This window comes from Miscanthus floridulus, chromosome 1 (genome assembly GCF_019320115.1).
Source record: "Miscanthus floridulus cultivar M001 chromosome 1, ASM1932011v1, whole genome shotgun sequence".
NCBI lineage: Eukaryota > Viridiplantae > Streptophyta > Magnoliopsida > Poales > Poaceae > Miscanthus > Miscanthus floridulus.
In genome coordinates, this window is record NC_089580.1 from 133,100,972 (window position 1) to 133,122,563 (window position 21,592).

The window sequence follows — 21,592 nt, forward strand, 5'->3', positions numbered from 1 at the left end:
TGAACGTTAAGACTGGATCAAAACTCCTCAAATACAGATGTTGGGAGACCCTTGGTGAAGACGTTGGCGTACTGGGATGTCGTGGGGACATGGAGAACCCAAACTTGACCGAGGACGACACGCTCCCGAACAAATTGGAGATCAATCTCAACATGCTTCGTGCGCCAATGTTGGGCCAGATTGGTGGAGAGGTAGGTAGCACTGACGTCGTCGCAATAAACTAGGGTGGCATGACGAGGATGGTGGCGAAGCTTGGCTGGCGAAGCCATGTAGCTTCAGTGACACCAGAACACCAGATTGTCACCAAGGAACACCGCGTAGCCAGATAATGAGCGGCGAGTGTCGAGGCAGCCAGCCCAATCTGCATTAGTGTAAACAACAAGCTCAGTAGGAGGAGAGTAATGCAGAGTCAAGCCAAGGGAAATAGTACCCTGTAAATACCGTAGTATCCGCTTGAGAGCAACAAGGTGCGGCTCGCATGGATCATGCATGTAGAGACATATCTGCTGGACGACACAGGCAATACCGAACGAGCGAAAGTCATATACTGTAGTGCACCTGCCAAACTGCGATACTCAGAAGAGTCAGCAACTGGAGGACCATCGACGGACAACTTAGAGTGCAGGTCGGTGGGAGTGCTGTAAGGCTTGCAAGCACTCATCCTGGTGCGCTCCAAGATGTCCAGAGTGTACTGCCGCTGAGAGGGAAAAAGGCCATCATCGTAGTGGGCGACGGAGACACCAAGGAAGTGATGAAGCTGTCCCATATTAGTCATAGCAAACTCACGCTGAAGGATTGCAATAATATGTTGAAGAAACCCAGCTAACGAAGCGGTGAGAACAATATCATCAACATAGAGTAGCAGATATGCAGTGTCTGATCCCCGGTGATATGTGAACAGTGAAGTATCTGACACAAAACCAAGGGACAGGAGATGGGAGGCGAACCAGGCATGCCAAGCACGAGGAGCCTGCTTCACACTATGCCCCGTTCGCATCGCTAAAAAACAAGCCAAAACACTGTTCCAGTTGATTTGTTGTGAGAGAAAAACATTGTTCCGGCTAAAAAATAAGCTAAAAAAGATGAATTATAAGAGAAGCGAATAGGGCATATAAAGAGACTTGTTGATTCGACAAACATAATCAGGACGGGACTAATCAACAAATCCAGAAGGTTGTACGCAATCGACGTGTTCGCTGGTTGGTTTCTGGGCTAGTTTGAGCTGGCTGGTGCTGGTTTGTTGTGAGAGGAAAATACTGTTGGCTGGTTGAATAAGTCTGACTGAAACCAACAAATGAACAGAGTGAATAGACTGTCTCCGTCAGAGTGCCATGCAAGAATGCATTTTTAACATCCAGCTGATGGATATTTTAAGACAATGCCAGGGTCAGAACCATCCGAACTGTTGCTGGTTTCACTACAGACTGAAAATCTTATCATAATCTGTGTGAACTCTCGTGAAAAACCCAACGATCAAGTGAACCATCAAGAAGTTTGGTGATATATCCATTTAATGGTGACCAGATTGACTCCGGCAGGTCGACACCAAGGCCCCGTTCGGCTTACCTCATATTCGGTTTATTCGGCTTCTTTTTTCAGCCGAGATAGTATTTTTCTCTCGCAACAATTCAGCCAGAACAATGTTTTCAGCCAGTTTCAGCCAAAATTCTACCAGCTGAACGGGCCCAAGTGTCGTTGGCGATGAGTTCATCAAACTGAGCTTGCATGGCGGAGCGCTAATTGGGGTCTGACAGAGCGTCGCGGATGGAGCGATGCAACGGCGACATGAGCACAAAATATGGAGATTCAGACGATCCACGGGCTGAGCCAAGCCTAATCTTTTTTTTTAAGCTCCGCTTCCAACTTCGCTAATAAAATAGAAACAGTTCTAGAAAAAAAAATAGAGATCAACTCTAGGCTTTTTTGTGAGCAGAGCTAATTTTGGTAGAAAGGAACAGTCCCAACAGGGGGCCGGTCAACTCGTGGCGGCTGGGCATGTCTATCCGCATCACATACACCATCCCGACATCATCATCCTGTTTCTCACTTGGCTCCCTATACTACAGTGAATGTGTAGACTCTGAAGTGCAGTCTGGACACACAACAAGGCAACAACTACTCGGGCCTTGTTTAGGGACTTGTTTACATCACCTCCAAATTTTAAGTTTTTTTTACTCTCTCTCCATCACATCAATTTTTAGCCATTTGTATGGAGCATTAAATATAGGTAAAAAAATAACTAATTACACAGTTTAGTTGAAAATCACGAGATGAATCTTTTGAGCTTAGTTGTCCACGATTAGACAATATTTACCAAATAAAACGAAAGTGCTACTATTCATCGGTTTGAAATTTTTTGCAATCTAAACATGGCCTAGATCACCTCTAAATTCCAAGTTTTTTCACTCTCTCTCCATTACATCAATTTTTGGACGCATGCATGGAGCATTAAATATAGGTAAAAAAAATAACTAATTACACAGTTTGGTTGTAAATCACGAGACGAATCTTTTGAGCCTAGTTAGTCCATAATTGAACAAAGTTTGTCAAATACAAACAAAACGTGCTACAGTATCCAGATTGCAAAAAATTTGCAATCTAAACCAGCCCTCGCTGTGCATTTATACAGCACCAGCAGTGGTGGCAGCAGTTGCATCACAGCTCAGCAGCGCTCAAAGATTCCCAAATCATATCCCGTCGAGTCACCAACGTCCTTTTAGTTGCCCATCACCATCACCGTCACCGTCTGCAATGCAATGGATCAACAAGCTACTCAACGACAAAGAAATATCTCATTGAACTCATAAGGTGACATAAGTACACAACGGCTACCGATTGACCATTAACGCTACTAATCCATCGATTTTCTTTTTCTTTTGAGACGAGCTGCTGCAAATCAGTTGCAATCAGAAGAAGCCACACACAACTCGATCGATCACTCTACGCCTTATTGGTACTACCACGCACGCACGCACGCACGAACCGAAGAAACTAGCCATACAATACTCCGCTACGAGTCGAGTGAGGAGCAGGGGAGGTTCTGTCCTGAAGTCCTGAGCTCAGTTGTGAGAGAGTTCTGACAGCCGCGACGACAGTCGACAGACATGACGGATAATGGATTCGAACTGAATCAGATCAGTTGGTGTAGCTGTTGATGGAGGCGTGCGGCTCGGCGGCCCTGGCGGCGGGGGTGGGCTCGACGGTGGGGGACGGCGGGACGGGCGTGCAGAGCAGGTCCCTGGGCAGGTCCGGGATGCCCTTGAGGTAGAAGGTGTAGAAGATCTTGAAGGGGAAGACGATCTGGTTGAGCTTGACCTGGCCGTAGACGCCTTCGAAGACGCCGGAGCCCCCCGTGACCGCCAGGTACGACTCCTCGTAGGTCAGGTACGGTCCCTGCACCGAGATGTGGCCGTAGTCGCCGAAGTAGAAGCTGTAGATGGCCTCGTACCGGTCGCCGTTGCGGTCGGGCACGTGCTGGATCAGCACGCAGATCCCCGCCGTGATCCCCAGCCGCTTGTCCAGGCTGCCGTTGTACACCTGCGTGGGGTGGGGGTGGAGAGGGGGCAAGTCAGAGGGGACAAAGAGAGAGGGGAACGGAAGCGGAAGCGAAAGCGAAGCTGCCTGACCTTGTTGGTGAAGGGGACGAGGTCGCCGAGCGCGTTCTCGGTCTGCTTGGCGCTGAGGCGGAGGTAGGCGGGGCTCTCGCGGTCCCGCTCGTTGATCTCGTACACGTAGAGCTCCTGCACCTTGGTCGGCCGCGCGTCCTTGGCCGCCGCGGGCTTGGGCGAGAACAGCGACGCCCGGACGGCGGCGCCACGGCTCCGCGGGTGCTGCTGCCAAGCCCCGGCGCCGCCCACCTGCTGACGCGCCTTGGCGAGACCCGAGGCGGAGGTGGGGCCCGAGACGACCCTGACGGAGGCCGGGGACCTGAGCGCGGCGGCCATGGCGATCAGCGGCAGGCAATCAGGCTCTCGATGCGTGCTGGAAGGCAGCTAGGCAAGTGGTCAGTGGTGCGTTTATTTAAAGCAACTCTAGGCTTGTGGGTGACACCGGGGGTAGGTGCGTCCTCGTGCAACTGCTTTGGGTTAGGGTCCTATCCTCGTCGTCTTTTTCGCGTCGGCCCGGCCATAATTGGGCACGAGTACAACATGCGCTGCGTCGTCCATCCCGCCTGCCCCGGTCGGTGGTCACCGTTTCAGATCTGCGTCGTACAGTACCCTTCAGAGCCTGGTGCACGCGCTGCGTGTGCATTGCTATTTACTCCGTCTGTTCGCAGCTGCACCGGGTCCTCGTTTAAGTCAGGCTATCAGGACGTTTAGTTCTTCAACTGAAGCATATTGTTCTATATGCTAGTGGTGATTATTCGATATATCGGAACCAGTTAGCCGCCGGGGCTAGGTGTGATGATTATACTATTATTATTATTATATATATAGTTCTCGATATATTGTGACCAGTTAGCCGCCGGCGCAAACGAAGTGTGAAGCGTGAACACGCCAGGGTGTTTGGTTCAAGCAGCTTCTAAATTTAGTAGTTTTTTGTTCTAAATTTTTTACCAGACACTTTGACTAAATAGGACCAAATGACATTTAGCCAACTAGTCACCCAAAGCTTACTAAAGGGAATATTGTGTTCTTGTCCCTACTTTGATGTTCAATTGTGATTTTATCCTCGTTTTTGTTATCGTTGTGATTTTAACCCTGTTTTGTAACTACTAAGGCTCAGTTTAGCATTACTTTTAACTCTGTTAGTTTTATCTGGAATAAAAAAAAAAAAAAAACAACAAAACCCTTCACAGTAAGACCAAAGGACAACAATACCCCTTATCCACTCGTACCCTCCCCAATCCCCCATCCTCTAACGTATCCTCTCTATCTCTCTCATTCTCCTCACGTCAATCCTCTGAAACCCTAGCAGCGGCATGGGCGTGGGGTGCGGCTGCGCCACGCGACGACGGCACGGGCGTGGCCCCCGAGCGTCCAGGCCCCATTCGTCGGGCGGGCAGGCGCTCGGGCGTCGGGCGGCCAGGGCGTGGGCGTGGGGTGCAGCTCCTTGCGCCGCGCGACGAGGGCACGGGCGTGGCCTCGAGCGGCCAGGCCCTGTTCGTCGAGCAGGCAGGCTCTCGGGCGTCGGGTGGCCAAGGCGTGGGCGTGGGGTGCGGCTCCTTACGCCGCGCGATGAGGGCACGGGCGTGGCCCCGAGCGGCCAGGCCCCATTCGTCGGGCAGCCAGGGCCCAGCAGCTGGGCGGCGATAAGGGACGGACGCAGCCCCCGAGCTCCTCCAACTCCAACTCCTCCTCCAACGCCTTCACCTCTTCCAACCCCGTCGCGCAGTCCATCATCGCCTTCGCCGAGGTCTCCGCGGGGCGAGGCTTCATGTGCGGCCTACAGGCCGGTGGCGCCGCGCTCTTCTGCTGGCCGTCCATGCCCACGCCGCAGTGGGGGCAGCTCTGCCGGCTCTACAACAATCCCTCGTGGCCACGCGCCTATAAAAGGCCGGTCGTGGCCACCGCCGAGGCAAGCACGGGAGCATCTGAAAGCTCTAGTTTGGTTTTGGTGAATTGATGAAACCCTAAGTGCTAACCTAGTTTATCAAGTGATCATGAGATATGTAGCACATTCCAAGTGATGAAGCAAATGAAGACCATGACATGATGATGGTGATGCCATGGTGATGATCAAGCGCTTGGACTTGAAAAGAAGAAAGAGAAAAACAAAAGGCTCAAGGCAAAGGTATAAATGGTAGGAGCTATTTTGTTTTGGTGATCAAGACACTTAGAGAGTGTGATCACATTTAGGTTTGATAGCCATACTATTAAGAGGGGTGAAACTCGTATCGAAATGTGGTTATCAAAGTGCCACTAGATGCTCTAACTTATTGCATATGCATTTAGGATCTAGTGGAGTGCTAACACCCTTGAAAATATTCGTGAAAATATGCTAACACATGTGCACAAGGTGATACACTTGGTGGTTGGCACATTTGAGCAAGGGTTAGGAACTTCACCGGCGCCCTAGACAGAAAAGATGGAGGTCACTGTAAGTGATCAGATGCTGGTCTCGGTTGGACCGGCGCGTCCGGTCAGTAGCAGCAGAGGGCGTGCAGCGTCGGTCTCTGACCGGACGCTGGGTGTGTCCGGTCGAGCAGGACCGAACGTGTCCGATCATGAAGAGTCATCTCTAGATGCTTACTAGAAACGATCGGACGCTGGGGTTCAGTGTCCGGTCACTTTGAGCTGATGCGTCCGGTCGTCACTTGACCATTGAGATTGGGCGATCAACATTTGAAGAGAGGGGACACATGGCACGCATCGCATGACCAGACGCTGAGGTCCAGTGTCCGGTTGATATGACCGGAGCGTCCGGTCACCCCGTGTTGTGCCCAGTGAAGGGGTACAACGGCTCTATTTCATGGGGGCTTCTATTTAAGCCCCATGGCTGGCTCAAGCTCACTCTCTTTGCTATTTGCATTGACATAGCAACCTTGTGAGCTTAGCCAAAGCTCTCTCACTCATCTCCATCATTGATTCGTCATCTTTGTGAGATTAGGAGAGAATCCAAGTGCATTGCTTGAGTATTTGCATCTAGAGGCACTTGGTGTTCATGTTTCGCTGCGGGATTCGCTTATTACTCTTGGTGGTTGCCACCACCTAGATGGCTTGGAGCAGCGAGGATCGTCGAGCGGAGGGTGGTGATTGTCTCCGGCTTCGATCGTGGTGATTGTGAGGGGTTCTTGACCTTTTCCCGACGAAGAGCCAAAAGATACTCTAGTGGATTGCTCGTGGCTTGTGTGATCCTCATCTTGTGTTGGTTGTGCGGCACCCTATTAAGGGTTTGGCGTGTGATGCCAATTAGCGCGTGAACCTCCAAGTGAGTGAATCACCACAACGAGAAGTAGCTTGCCGGCAAGCAAGTGAACCTCGGTAAAAAATTATTGTGTTCATCATTTGATTTCGAAGTGATTGGTCTCTATTGCTATTGATTCTTGTGATTGATTGGTTCACTCCTCTACACGGCGGTATAACTATCTTGCTCACTCTCTTTACATTACCGCAAACTAGTTGTCAAGCTCTTTAGTGTAGCTAGTTGTGAGAGCTTGTTAGTTTGATTAGTGTGGCTCTTTAGTTAGCCTTTGAGAGCACACTAACTTAGTGTAGTGACATAGCTATTGTGTGGATAGAAACTATATCAACTAGAATTGTGGTAGGTGGCTTACAATTGTAGTAGGCTAGCGCAACACTTGCTTCGCCTCATAATTGTCTAACCGGTTTGCTAAGTGTTATTGTAGAAATTTTTATTAGGCTATTCACCCCCCCCTCTAGCCATTAGGACCTTTCAGCATCGTGCCCCGCCTCCGTAGGAGCACCTCAAGCCGAGGCTATGGATGCCAAAGCCCGAAGCCGTCGGAGTGTCACAAAACCACCATCGTGCCGAGGCCACCGCCATCGTAGGGCCCTGCTCTCCCTCCTCTGCTTCCTCTCCATCCCTTGCCTTGCTCTGTGCCACCGTAGCAAGCACCGCCACCGCCCTCACCTTGCTTCGCCGCGCCGTACCACTGTCGTCCTGCTCTCTTGCTTACGCCGCACGCCGCCACAGCAAGCACCGCCGCCGCCCTCACCTTGCTCCACCGCGCCGTACCACTGCTGCCCCGATCTCTTGCTTACGCCACACGCCACTGCCGTCGCTGGTGCCATGCACCCCCACCTCGCCCTGTTCGCTCTCCTTCTCCGCCCACGCCGAAGCTGCTGTCATCGCCACGCTCTTCCTCTCCCCTGCGCCGCTCTCTTGTCCCTGGTACCGCCAGTGAGATGCCCCTCCCTCTCTCTGCTGCTGCCCCGACTCGGCCTTGCCCCTTCCTCCTCCTCCTCCTCTCTCTCCCTCCCTCTCTCTTTCGCTCTCCCTCTGTTTCTCACGGATGAAGGACGGGGACGACCGACACAAAGGCCGCAGCATCCAAAGCCGTGTCCAGGCCATGTCGTTTGGGCCAACGGGGAGGCACCACCTCGCCCTTGGGGCCCCACACGGCAAGTGACCATCCCCCTCCTCCTCCTCTGTGTGGACACGGTCCACTAAAATACAGAGACAGAGAGAGGAGTCCATGAGATCTGCTCACGAAACAGTGCTGGCAGCCAAGCCCCACGGACCTGACCCACGTGTCAGCCACTATGTCGCAGTAAAATGCTACGTGTACCTAGGATTCGTACACAGTAGAATAAACAGTAAAATGCTACGTGTACCCGAGATTTAGATAAGTAGGGGTAATTTCTCATGGGCAAACTTGTCCTTACTGAGCCCATTTGACACCATTACCTGCTATTCATGGAATATGGGTAAACTTAAGCTTCGTTTTAAAAAAACAGGGGTAAAATCACAACGATTACAAAAGCAGGGGTAAAATCACAACTGGACGTTAAAGTAGGGGCAAGAACGCAATAGCCCCCTTACTAAAAGGGACTAAAAGCCCACCTGGACAGGTGGTGCCCCTCATAATTGCCCTGTCCCAAGCGCCAACCCTATCCCGTGGCCGGGCTTCGCCACCCGCTCAGCCGCTCGCCCCACCTGCTCGAGACCGGGGCTCTAGGCACGCACGCACGATGGAGCCCTTAGCGCCGCCACCGCCTAGGGCTAGTGCTCACCATGTTGGCTGCACACGCTGGGGATAGGACGGCACCGGATCTCATTGGAGCTTATCGAGCCGGCCGCGTGCGCTAGGGACGGGGCTCACCGGATCTCGCGCGTCAAGCTCATCTTGATTGGATCTCGCTGGAGCTCACCGGCAGGCAGGCACTTGTTCCTTCCCTTCTCCATCGGCCAGTTCTCCTTCCTCCCCTTCTCCGCCGGTCGATGGTCCTTCGTCCCCTTCCCCGCCGGCCAAATGCCAGGGGCAGGAGCTTAGGGGCGTTTTGGTCATCCTAAACATGCACATGTCAAATTTAGTCACAAGTAGTCTACCAAACCAAACACTGCCTGACTAAATTTTAAGAGATAGTTTAGCTGTCTAATTTTAGGAGCTGGAACCAAGTAGGGCCCTAGTCATGGTCTCTGATTACTAGGACGGGACGCCGCGCTCCGCTGGGTCCGTATTTTATTTGTGTGAACAGTAAAATGGGAAGTGGGCAGTAAAGTTGAGGGATGATGAATAGAGGCTGGGATGTATTTAAAGTTTGGTTGAACAGTGTTTTATATCTCTACTATAAGGGACCAATCAAAACTATACTAGGTCTCCCCAAAAAAGTCCCCCACTGAGAGACTACAACCATTGTGTACCAACAAAATTATACCCAGGATTACCGTATCATTAAAATCTATGGCTCATAATCCTTTCTCACAGGCTTCAACTTGATCCGATGGCCAACGTTATTTGGATCTCCCCCGTCCAGGCTTCAACGCACGTCTCACACATTCCGCAGGCTACGGTAAAATGGAAACCAATGAAAGTCAATCAAGGCAAATAGCAAGGCGGTAAAATGAAACCAATGGAAGTCAATCAAGGCAAATATGGAAGTCAATCAAGATAAATAGGAAGGAGACATTCATGACTCCGATCAAAACAATTTTCAGAATTGTCATTATAATAGAAAACCCCACGCCGAGCCCGACCCCATCTGACGCGCCCCTTCCAAAACTCCATGTGTCGTTCTGGTATTGCGTCAATAAAGAATGGCGATAAACCTGCCAACATACGCACTCGCATGTTTCCATCAAGAACACGTGGGACCTGGTTTGGTGACCCCACGCGTCAGTAGGAGCAGTGGAGCGTCTGCAGCATGGCTAAACCTGGAAAGGTCTACCCCTTTCTTCTCATAAAATACCAACGGCGGCACCCTGGACAAGGAAGCAAAACGGATCACTTACAGTCCGGGCCCACAGAGTGGAGGATCAATGAAGAAGTTTAGCATATTTGGTATCAAAGAGACGAGTTAGACCACTGTGTTACAAAAAGAGAAGTTAGACCACTGTGTTATAAAAGTAACACACTACACGCCCGACCGAGTTTACAAAATAAACGAACCGACTTGACACGTGATTATAAAAATGAAAGGCCATTATGAAATAGAACACGTAAGCTAGAGACAATTAGTTTTGTTCTAATTTTTAGATATATAGCTTTTGCTATGCACCTAAATATACATTATGTCTATATACATAGTAAAAACTACTTCATTCATTCTAAATTATAAGTCGCTTTGATTTTTTTGGTACATCTATTTTGTTATGCATCTAGATATAATAATATGTCTAGATACATAGCAAAATGGATGAACAAAAAAAGTCAAAGCGACTTATAATTTGAAATGGATGGAGTATGTATCTAGAAAAGCTAGAACGACTTATAATTTAAAATAGATGGAGTACTTAAAACTTACTTGATAAATCAGTTGATTATGCCAAGAAGAAATGCTTTTTTTCTTTTGTCCAATATTTTTTATTAGTTAGCTTTTTAATACCCGAAAATCATCTGAAGAAAGAAAAATGGGATGGGAGAGGGAGAAACCGAGAAACAACCAGATAAATATCCATCGCGGTTGCGCACATATATTTACGACTATATCTACTATTTAATTTTAAAAAAGATCAAATACAATTTTTTCTTTCATTTATCAAAAGTAAATTATAGAGTTACGTTAAGAAGCTATATCTACTTTAAGAAGTTTGGTACGGCATCTTTGATTATTTGGGATGAAGTTTGCATGAAGTGGCCATGAAGATCTCCAAGACATGTTTAAGGACTTAGGCATATTGTAAATTATATGATTTATGCCTTGTTACGTGTAAGTGTTTTTCGGATTATATATACATGGTCATATATAATTATGTGAAAGTTGAACTTAAAAAAAAAATCGTTGTTTGCGTATACATTTCTGAATGAAGTCGTACCATTAACACGGTCACTGTACAGTCAGGTAAAAAGAGGACACGTGCTTAGTGCGGTCGCCGAACCATTTATTCGGCGTTGAAGACTATCTTATCTTATTCGGCGTTATAGCGTGAAGCGAGGGGGAGCAGGTTCCTGCAGATCGTCATCGCCGACTCCAGTGCTCATGGTACGCGGCTGGGAATCTGGGATATATACTATTCAGCACGGAGTCCCTTGTGGTCTCTTGATTATTCCGAGAGGTGAGCTGTGACCATTGTGAAATCCTGGATCACAAAGTTGGATGGAGCGGACCTTCTTGTTGATAAACCGGTTGATGCTGTTGTTTCACCATAAAATAAAAATAAGCGAACAGGGCCGGTAGGTATGCCCGCAGACCGGCGCATGTTCGCGTTTGCACGTCCCTCCTTCGTGTTCTCTCGCCGCATCACACAAAAATGGGGTAGACTAGTCCTGTAGCAGCGTGTTCGTACCAGAGCTCAATAATTTCGGTGGATGGGTGCTCACCTCATCCTCATGGAGCTGCATCACTCCAATCGGAAATGTAGTACTACTGCTCCACTGACTCTGAACAACGGCCCAGTCAACGTCTTCTAGTCCGGTTTTAATTGGGGGTCATGGCCTCATTAGATGTAATAAATCCAAGACCATATATAACTGTTGTTTTTCTTTTAAAAAAAATATATACTCTACTATCTCTATCCTTAGATAAATCAACTTTTACAGTTGTCTAAAGTCAAAAAAAAAATTAAGCTTAATTGAATTTCGTAGAAAAAACGAATACTTATGACACAACAACAACAAAATTAAGCTTAATTGAATTTCGTAGAAAAAACTAATACTTATGACACAAAATTAGTATTCAGCGGATGGGTGGTGACCTCATGGAGTTGTTTTGCTCTGATATGAAGTACTCCATGACTATAGGTCTGTTTGGATGAGTTTCATATTCTTATAAACCAGTTTTTATCTCTAGTTTTTAAAATGGATTAGTTTTTAAGAATCTGGCTTCATTTATTGCTTACAGGGTCACAAGAAATTGGTAAAAGCTAGATATCAACAGCTTTTTGGTTTTTAAAAATCTAGGCAAAACTGACATAAGAAATTTGGTAAAAGCTAGCATCTTTGGATCCCACCTAATTTTTAAAAACCAGATTCTAAAAAACCGGTGGATCCTGTGAAGAACGAAGCAGTCAATGTCTTGTAGTGGTATTTTAATTGCGTCATGGGCCCATTTTAAATGCCATTGAATGAAATAAATCTAAGACCACATATACTCTGAACAACGGCATTTATTCTACTACCAATGGCTTGATTTGTTCTAAGTCATTTTTAAAATTTGATTGAATTTTGAAAAAAAAAACTAATACTCAAAATTAGTATTCGGCAGTGGGTGCTGACCTCATGGTGCTGTTTCACTTCGATATGAAGTACTTTCTCTGTCCCCAATTAACTGTCGCCATAGGTTTCCGTGGTAAAAGTTTAACTCAATTTTTAGAAAAATATGTGCAGCATTTGTATCTCTAAATAAATTTATTAAAAATAGATTTAAATATCTATCTAATGATATTAATTATGTACCATAAATATTAATACTATTTTATATATTTAGTCAAAATTATTTCTCAGGAAACAAAAACGATAGATATTTAGGGACGAAGGGAATACTCAACTAAATGTATGCATTTTAAGGCAGTACTGCCACGGCGACGGCTACTGCTGCGCGAGTTATGAGAGTAAAATATTATAGCATGGCTGCTAAGCAGCGTTGCAACCAGCAGCCGAACATGTCTAAAGAATGACGTAGTCAACGTCTTCTCCTACTAAAGTACGTTCTTAAATAAATCAACTTCTGAAGTTGCTCTAAGTCAATGTCTTTTGGTTTGATTGAATTTTATAGAAAAAGGATAAATACTTATGTCACAAAATTAATATTCTATGGGGATAGTGACCTCATGGAGCTGTTTTCACCTAGATATGTGAAAGCATCTAGGCCCTTAGTTGGGTTTCGGTGATTAATGACAATATAATATTACTATGACTAACGTGTGTTTTGTAGAGGCAATTTAAGTTAGGTCATGGTAATGGCAATTGATTGGGCAATCATGGTTGTCATGCCCCTACGATGAAAATCGCTTCGGTTTTCAAAGGATGGACGACAAGGTTAAGGATGGACTAGTTCTAAGTGTCGTTTGGTGTTGAAAAGACACTTAGAGTAGTTTAGAACTTTGTTTTTCCTTTGGCCATACTATTAAGGGGGGTATGGACTAGTAGCTTGACCTAGGTGAGTCTTGTGAGTTAGGTATGGTGCACACTTATCAAATCTAGCATTAGATAGCTCTGGAGTAGCCCTAAGATCAATTGGAGCAAACTTCATCCATATATGATTTCGAGTTGAAAGTGAATGGAGGGTCAAATGACTGACCGGGCGCTAGTCTGGTTGTGACCGGACGCTGAAGACTGAGTCCGGTCAATTCATTTGATCAACTGGAGCCGTCTGGTTGCGACCGGACGCTGAGTGTAAAGTGACCGGACGTTGGGTGCTAGAGTCTGATAAACTCCAGAGAGGGAGATTCCTGATCGGACGCGTCCGGTCAGTGCTGACCGGACGCTGGTCAGGATCCGGTAACTGACTGAACGCTGAACAGCGAAGTGACTGGACTCTGGGTGCCAGCGTCCGGTCAACATTGAGAGCAGTTTTCGCGACTAGACGCGTCCGGTCAGTACTGACCAGACGTAGGTCAGAGTCCGGTCAGAACTTAATGGCTCTTTCTGACATAGTGGCGGGGATAACTGACCAGAGCGTCCGGTCACCCCCACATAGTGATGACTCAACCTCCAAACGTTATGTTTTGAATGAGGGGGGTATAAATACTTACTCTACATATCCAAAGGAGGTCTCTTGTCCCTTTGTTCAGCTGAGAAACACCATTGAGAGTGCAAAGGAGAGCAAGAGCCTAGTGAGATGATTGAGATTTGAGAATCCAAGAGTAAGGCCTCATTAGTGCAAGGAGAGTAGTAAATGTGCATCCACCCTTTTCATTAGGCTTGTTGTGGTCAAGTGAGAGTTTGTGCTTGTTACTCTTGGTGATCGCCATCACTAAAACGGCTTGGTGGTGATCAGGAGTTTGGTGATCATCCGGCAGAGCTTGTGGATGACTCAACTCAAGTTGTGAGCGGTTGTGGGTGATTCATTGAGACAGAGTATCGAAGAATCAGCCCATAGAGAGCACTTGATCCTTGCGCAGATCAAGGGGGAGCTACACCCTTGCGCGGGTGCTCCAACGAGGACTAGTGGGGAGTGACGACTCTCTGATACCTCGGTAAAACATCGCCGCGTTCCTTCTCCTCTCTTTACTTTAAGCATTTATATTTGAGCAATTCATTTCTTATCTTTACATTCCTAGAATTGCCATGCTAGAGTAGGATTGGAACCTAGGGTGCAAAACTTTTGTGCGGTAGAACAATAGGAACATATTCTAGGCACAAAGGGTGAAGTAGGCTAAGTGTAGGGTTTAATTATTGAAAGAATTTTAGAATTAGCCCAATTCACTCCCCCTCTTGGGTATCTTGATCCTTTCAATTAGTATCGGAGCCTCGTGCTCAATAAATTAGGCTTAACCGCCTAGAGAAAGATGTCCCATGGGGATGGACCTCCTCCTATCTTTGAGAGAGATGATTTTCCTTATTGAAAAATCTACATGGAGGCTTACTTAGAAGTTCTAGATGTTGGAATTCTTAGAGCTGTCTCTCAAGGTTTTCTAAAACCTAAGGATCCCGCACACCTTCAAGGCGATGAGGTCAATTATTTGAAATAGAATGTAAAGGCTAGAAACACCATCTTTAGAGACCTTTGCAAAGATGTGTTTAATCGTGTGCGGAACCACAAGGACGCCCATGCACTATGGTCGGACATTTGTGCGCTCCATGAGAGAACAAAGAGTGAGCGTGAGGAACGCTATCATCTAGTTATGAAAAAGCTTAATTCATTTGAGATGCTTCCAAAAGAAAGTGCTAATGAAATGTACTCACGCTTGAATGTCCTTATAGAGGTAGTCAATTTGCTTGGACTTACACAAATGCAACCATCTGATGTTGTTAGAAAGATCTTGAGTGTCCTCCCCATTGATAAATATGGGCATATTGTGACCGTGCTCCATCAAGGTGATCTTTCCACCGCTACACCAACATAAATATTGGGAAAGATCAATGCACATGAAATGTATATGCACATCACACCACAAGATGGCTCTTCCTACACCAAGAAGAAAGACTTGGCATTCAAGGCTAGCCAAGAGAAGAAGGGCAAATCAAGAATTGAATATGAGAGCTCAAGTGATAATGAAATTGATGATGTAAGTCTTGCTCTCATGGTGAGAAGAACTGCCAAGATGCTTAATAAGCTCAACAAGAACGGTGTCAAATTTGATGGCAAGAAGAAGAAATTCTTCACTAGCAATAGAAGGAAGCCCATCTCAGAGATGGTTTGTTATAATTGTGGAGAACTTGGTCATCTAGCACATCAATGCCCCAAGCCAAAGAAAGACAAATACAAAAAAGAAGTACAAGGGCAAGAAAGATGACTCAAGTAATGAAGATGATGATGAGAAGAAGAAAAACAAGCCACACAAGAAGAAGGATGGCAAGAAGAAGGATTTCCATAACAAAAAGAAAAATGGCAAGGCATACATCATCGGTGATTGGCTCACGGATATTGATTCATCAAGTAGCTCATCCAATGATGATAGTGAGAACGAGAAGGTGGCCGCTATTGTGATTGACTCTTCACTATCTTCACCGACACCACCGCCATTATCCTCTACACACCTATGCCTTATGGCTAAGGGTGAACAAAAGGTTTCAAATGATGATGATAGTAGTGGTGATGATCATGCTAGCAATGATGATAGTGATAGTGATGATGAATTTGAATCACCTTCCTATGATGATCTTGTTAAGTTGCTTAACCAATATACTAAAATCATTAGGAAGACAAGAGCTAAAAATGAAAAGCTAGAACATGAGAATGACTCACTCTTAGCTAAATATGATTTAGTAGAAAAAGCTAGTGTTGAGCTTAGAGAAGAACATAATACTCTGTCATTCAAACTCAAGGAGATAAAATCATCTAAAAAGGAGCTTAAAGAAAAATATGATAAACTCAAGGGGATACATAATGAGCTCACCACTAGCTACAATATACTAAAAGAAGAGTATACCAACCTCAAAGTTAATCATGATAATCTTGTTGTCTCTCATGAGTTTTTATCCAATGAGCCACATGATGCTACTAACGATGTTGTTAAGATTGATATAGCTACATCATGTGATGATTTGATTATTGAGAGCATTGAGCAAGGTTCTAGTAGTAAAGGCAAGTAAGTGGTTGAGTCTGACAACTATGATGAGTTTGTCAAGATCAAGAATGAGAATGAGAAGCTTAAGAAAGATCTTGAAAAGCTATCAACCACCAACACTATTGTGATAGAGAACCTTGACCATGATAGTGATCTAGCTCTTGAGAATGAGATGCACAAAGAAGAGAACAAGAGATTAAAGAAGGAGAAAAATCATGATGAACTCAAAGAAGAGAACAAGAAGCTCAAGTTAGAAAAAGAACATCTCAAGACTGGCTTGAGCAAGTATCCAAGAGGTCAACATCTTCAAAGTGAGCGACTCATGAATACCGTCACGAAGATGGATAGAAGTGGCTTTGGATACTTGGCACATCAAGAGAAGAAGGCTCAAGCTCAACACCAACAACAACATAAGTCAAAGCCAAAGCCAAAGAGGTGTTGAAAGGATCAAAATGCCCAAGAGGGGGGTGAATTGGGCTAATTCTAAAATTCTTTGCAATAATTAAACCCTACACTTAGCCCACTTCACCCCTTGTGCCTAGAATGTGTTCCTATTGTTCTACCGCACAAAACTTTTGTACCCTAGGTTTCAATTCTACTCTAGCATGGCAATTCTAAGAATGTAAAGACAAGAATTGAATTGCTCAAATGTAAATGCTTAAAGTCAAGAGAGGAGAAGGAACGCGGCGATGTTTTGGCGAGGTATCGGAGAGTCGCCACTCCCCACTAGTCCTCGTTGGAGCACCCACGCAAGGGTGTAGCTCCCCCTTGATCCATGCAAGGATCAAGGGCTCTCTATGGGCTGATTCTTCGACACTCCGTCGTGGTGAATCATCCACAACCGCTCACAACTTGAGTTGGGTCATCCACAAGCTCCGCCGGATGATCACCAAACTCCCGATCACCACCAAGCCGTCTAGGTGATGGCGATCACCAAGAGTAACAAGCACGAACTCTCACTTGACCACAACAAGCCTAATGAGAAGGGTGGATGCACACTTGCTACTCTCCTTGCACTAATGAGGTCTTAATCTTGGATTCTCAAATCTCAATCACCTCACTAGGCTCTTGCTCTCCTTTGCACTCTCAAGGGTGTTTCACAGCCAAACAAATGGGCAAGAGACCTCCCTTGGATGAATAGAGAAAGTATTTATACCCCCTCATTCAAAATGAACCGTTAGGAGGTTGAGTCAGCACTCTACGGGGTGACCGAACGCTCTAGTCAGTTATCCCCGCCATAGAGCCGTTAAGTTGTGATCGGACTCTGACCTACGTCCGGTCATGAAAACTGCTCTCTAGAACCCTACTGATATTGACCGAACGTTTGCACCTAGAGTCCAGTCACTTCGCTGTTCAGCATCTGGTCAGTTACTGGATTCTGACTAGCATCCGGTCAGCACTGACCGGACGTGTCTGATCAGGAATCTCCCTCTCTAGAGTTGACTGAACTCTCGCACCCAGCGTCCGGTCACTTTTCACTCAGCGTTCGGTCGCAACCCGACGGCTCTAGTTGATCAAATGAACTTATCGGACTCACCCTTTAGCGTCCGGTTACAACCAGACCAGCGTCCAATCAGTCATTTGACCCTCCATTCACTTCCAACTCAAAATCATATGTGAATGAAGTTTGCTCCAATTGATCTTAGGGCTACTCCAGAGCTACCTAGTGCTAGATTTGACAAGTGTGCACCATACCTAACCCACTAGACTCATTTAGGTCAAGCTACTAGTCTATACCCCCCTTAATAGTACGGCCCAAGGAAAAACAAAGTCCTAAACTACTCTAAGTGTCTCTTCAATACCAAACGACACTTAGAACAAGTCCATCCTTAACATTATCGTCCATCCTTTGAAAATCGAAACGATTTCCATCATAGGGGCATGACAACCATGATTGCCCAATCAATTGCCATTACCATGACCTAACTTAATTGCCTCTGCAAAACACATATTAGTCATAGTAATCTCATATTGTCATTAATCATCGAAACCCAACTAGGGGCCTAGATGCTTTCAATCTCCCCGTTTTTGGTGATTAATGACAATACAACCTCAAGTATGTAAAAGAGATGAGGTTTTCAACATGCTTGGTTCATATAAGCTTTTGACAATAAGAGCAAAGGAGTTAGACATGTTTATATGACCCAAGCCAACATGGTGTACTCCATAGATATGAAATAAGCATGAGTACAAGAAATAAAGCTCATTTGAATCAAAGTAAAACACGGAAGCAAAGCAAATGAACATAATGAAGTGACATGACATATATATAGATCAAAGTAGAGAGCACACATGTCACATATCACATAAGTATCACAATCACACGCATGTAGTTCAATGCATGAAAGTAAACATGAATGCATAATAATGTATCACACATAAAAAGCCAAAAGTAATAAATCATAAGCTCCCCCTAGATATAGCGCTCCCCCTAGATCTAACATACTCGATCCCTCTCCCCCTTTGGCATCAAGCACCAAAACCTAAGGGTCAGTCAGCGAGGTAGGAGTAGAAGAGTCGGGTGCTGAGGTGCAGTGAGCAATCTAAAACTATGTAGCATCATCCTCTGATCCGGAGCTCTAATCTATCTGACCTTCTGTCGCTGGAAGTGAAGCTAAAGTGGTCTGGGTCTGCTCTAGGACTGGCGCGGCCTGTGACTCTTCAGGTATCACTATAGCAGGTGGCTCTGATGATGCAACAGATGATGGAAGTGTCTCTGTAGTCCAAGTAACTAGAGCGACTATGGAAGATACAGGGGCTCGCAACTCTGGCGGTGTAGGCTGCCCTGTAAGCTCGCTGAAAGTGGCACCAAGGCTCCTAAAAACTAGGGTGTCAGTCACAAGCACCGAGAAACTCTGAACCGGTGTGAAGCCCGTAATAATAGGTGTGAAGTATGGACCCTGGGCTGTCACTAGCAAAGCAAACCACTAGGACACCTGCTCTGTAGGTGAAGCAAACTGAGTAGCTGGCTATCTCTAACTCTGAAGCCCACTGGGCTATACAATTGGAGTCACTAAAGTGGTGGCAGGCTGGCCAAGCTGAGGTGTAGACGGTGGCGGAGCAACCCCAATAGCAGTGACAACATGCTGCATAAATCCAAGTAACTGCTGCTACATTAGGAGCTGCTGCTGCTGCATGGCCTGCTGCTGTATGGCCTACTGCTGTCTCTAGAACTCGTCCTATTGAGCATGAACTTGTGCTAGTGCAGCTACGGTCTCCTAGGCCTAGCATGCCTGATCCTACCTCATACGCTCAAGAATAGCAAGAAGAGCGAGGTCTATCTGTGGTGGCTGTGGTGGAGCTAAACTGGAGACACCGACCTCACTGTCATGTCATCGAGGAGGCATCTAAGGAATAGCCTGATAATCATCATCAGAACTTTCAGTAGGGTCGCTCTCGACCACACCCTCCTGCTAAGCATTTAGCTACTCCTCCTCTATCGCTATAAAGCCCCTAATGATCTCAACTACTGGGCTACTGTCTCTGGGACCTCTAGGCGACGACTCGACTAGCTAGGTGTCCTCGCACTACTGTGATGGAGCATCTGGGTCATGTTGTATGGTGGAAACTCAGCTGCCAACATCTCTGGAGACTTCACTGTAATTGCCTTGCGAATCAAGAATGTGATCCAGTGAGCATAGGGCAACTGATGATGGCCTCTAAACCCCTCTACAAGAGTGTCCTCCATCTCTGAAAGAATGACATCCCAAATATCAAATACTATCTACTGCACCAGAGAGTTCACCAACCATAACTAAATGTTAGTCAATCCCTCGTGGTAACCCATCCTCGGGAGCAAAGTTCTCCTCATGATAGCATCAAGCAGCCTAGCTGTAGGAGTAAGGTCTCTAGGTGTCCTACTCAACCCTTCGCTGAATGGATCTGTGAAGCATGGTCGAACAAGATCTGTGGGAGGTACAAGACCCCCATGAGGGCGTCTGGGAGGCTCTATCTGACCATATCAGACCTCATGTAGTCGAATGGGTGACTCTAGAATCCTAAGAATCTCTCTAACCCTCGAGCTCTATAGCTTGTAGTCACGGCCTCTAAATGCGAAGTGTATGAATCTGTGGCCCGGATCAATCCAAAGTGAAGAGTAGAACTCACGGACCCATGATGAAACATATCGACCAGTTTGTCTAAGTAGGTCTATCAACCCTGGCAGATATGAGAGGTGAGGGTGGATCTGCTCTCCTGCTACTGCTACAAGTACCTCAATAGAGCAAACTCTCTCAGATCTGAATGCAACCCCACTATTAAGATTTGCCTAATAGAAATGCTCTAGCAGTGGTGTATAGAATCCCTCTGAAGCACACTCATCCTGCCTCGGCGAAAACCAGTCCTCAAACTGTACGAAATGGAGCTGCCATGCCTCCTTGGCTGTGGTTGCCCTCAAGTCAAGGTGAGTCACTAGAGGCAGACCCTATGGTCTAGGAGGCGGACAAGAACCCCCAGTCTGTGTCTTAGGCCTCGGTGTCACCTGGGTATGAGTACGACTAGAGCATCGAAGTTGTGGCTGAGGTACCTGCTCTATCTCCTTGGTCTGCTCTGCCTCCTGAGTCTGCTCTATTTTCTAGGTACCCTCTGACTGCTCTGCTGGCTGTGTCTACTATTCAATAGTCTCCCCCTAAGGCTGAGTCTCCTCTAATGTGACACATCGTCCTTCAAGCATGACAGTCCCAGCTGGACTACCATTACGTCTCTCAACCCTCTCGATGGCGGCCCTCTATGCTAGAGAAAGCTGATCTGCAATACGGACACCACTCCGAGCTCCTCCTCTCTCTGCATGCTCTACGGTGGCTGCCACTACTACTGCTCTCTCTGTATCAGCATCTACAAATTTGCGCTTCTTCGTTGTAGTCTTCTTCGCTTTGCCTTTCACCTCAGCAGACAGGCGAGGTGGAGGCCTCGGATACTCATCACTGGGACCACCTCTGGCATTCTTGACTCATGCCATTGCTGAAGCTGAAAAGAACTACTGCCACAGATAGGAATCAACTGCCAACTGATACTCTCGAGGCTTGGCCTCGATCCGTACTCGTGGGCTTGGCCCCGAGTTCACTGACAACTACAAAGAGTACCACAAAAGCACTGACTCGCTACACGATAGAATAGATAGGATATAAATAATCATAATATACATCTAGAGATGCGAAACCCTAAGAAGCAAGCAATGGATACAAAATTAGAGGCGATGGCTTGCTACCTGACGAATCGACGATCGATGAGCAAAGGAACGAATCTCGGGGCACCACCGGAATCAGTAATCAAACATCTAGGGTTGGGGTTTGTAATGCGATGTTGGCGTAGGGCACGGGAGCGCACTGCTATGGTGTGGCACAGCGGCGCTAGGGCACGG

At 46.6% G+C, this 21,592-nt stretch overlaps 1 protein-coding gene across 1 annotated transcript; it reads right to left on the reverse strand.

Annotated features, from left to right (window-relative positions):
• Positions 1-2,770: 2,770 nt before the first annotated feature.
• Positions 2,771-4,007, reverse strand: LOC136493996 (allene oxide cyclase, chloroplastic-like). Its single transcript, XM_066490134.1, has 2 exons — positions 3,627-4,007; positions 2,771-3,537 (listed from the first exon to the last, which is right to left on the reverse strand). Exons 1-2 carry the CDS (start codon positions 3,942-3,944, stop codon positions 3,136-3,138), a joined length of 720 nt encoding a protein of 239 aa, XP_066346231.1. The 5' UTR covers positions 3,945-4,007; the 3' UTR covers positions 2,771-3,135.
• Positions 4,008-21,592: the final 17,585 nt, after the last annotated feature.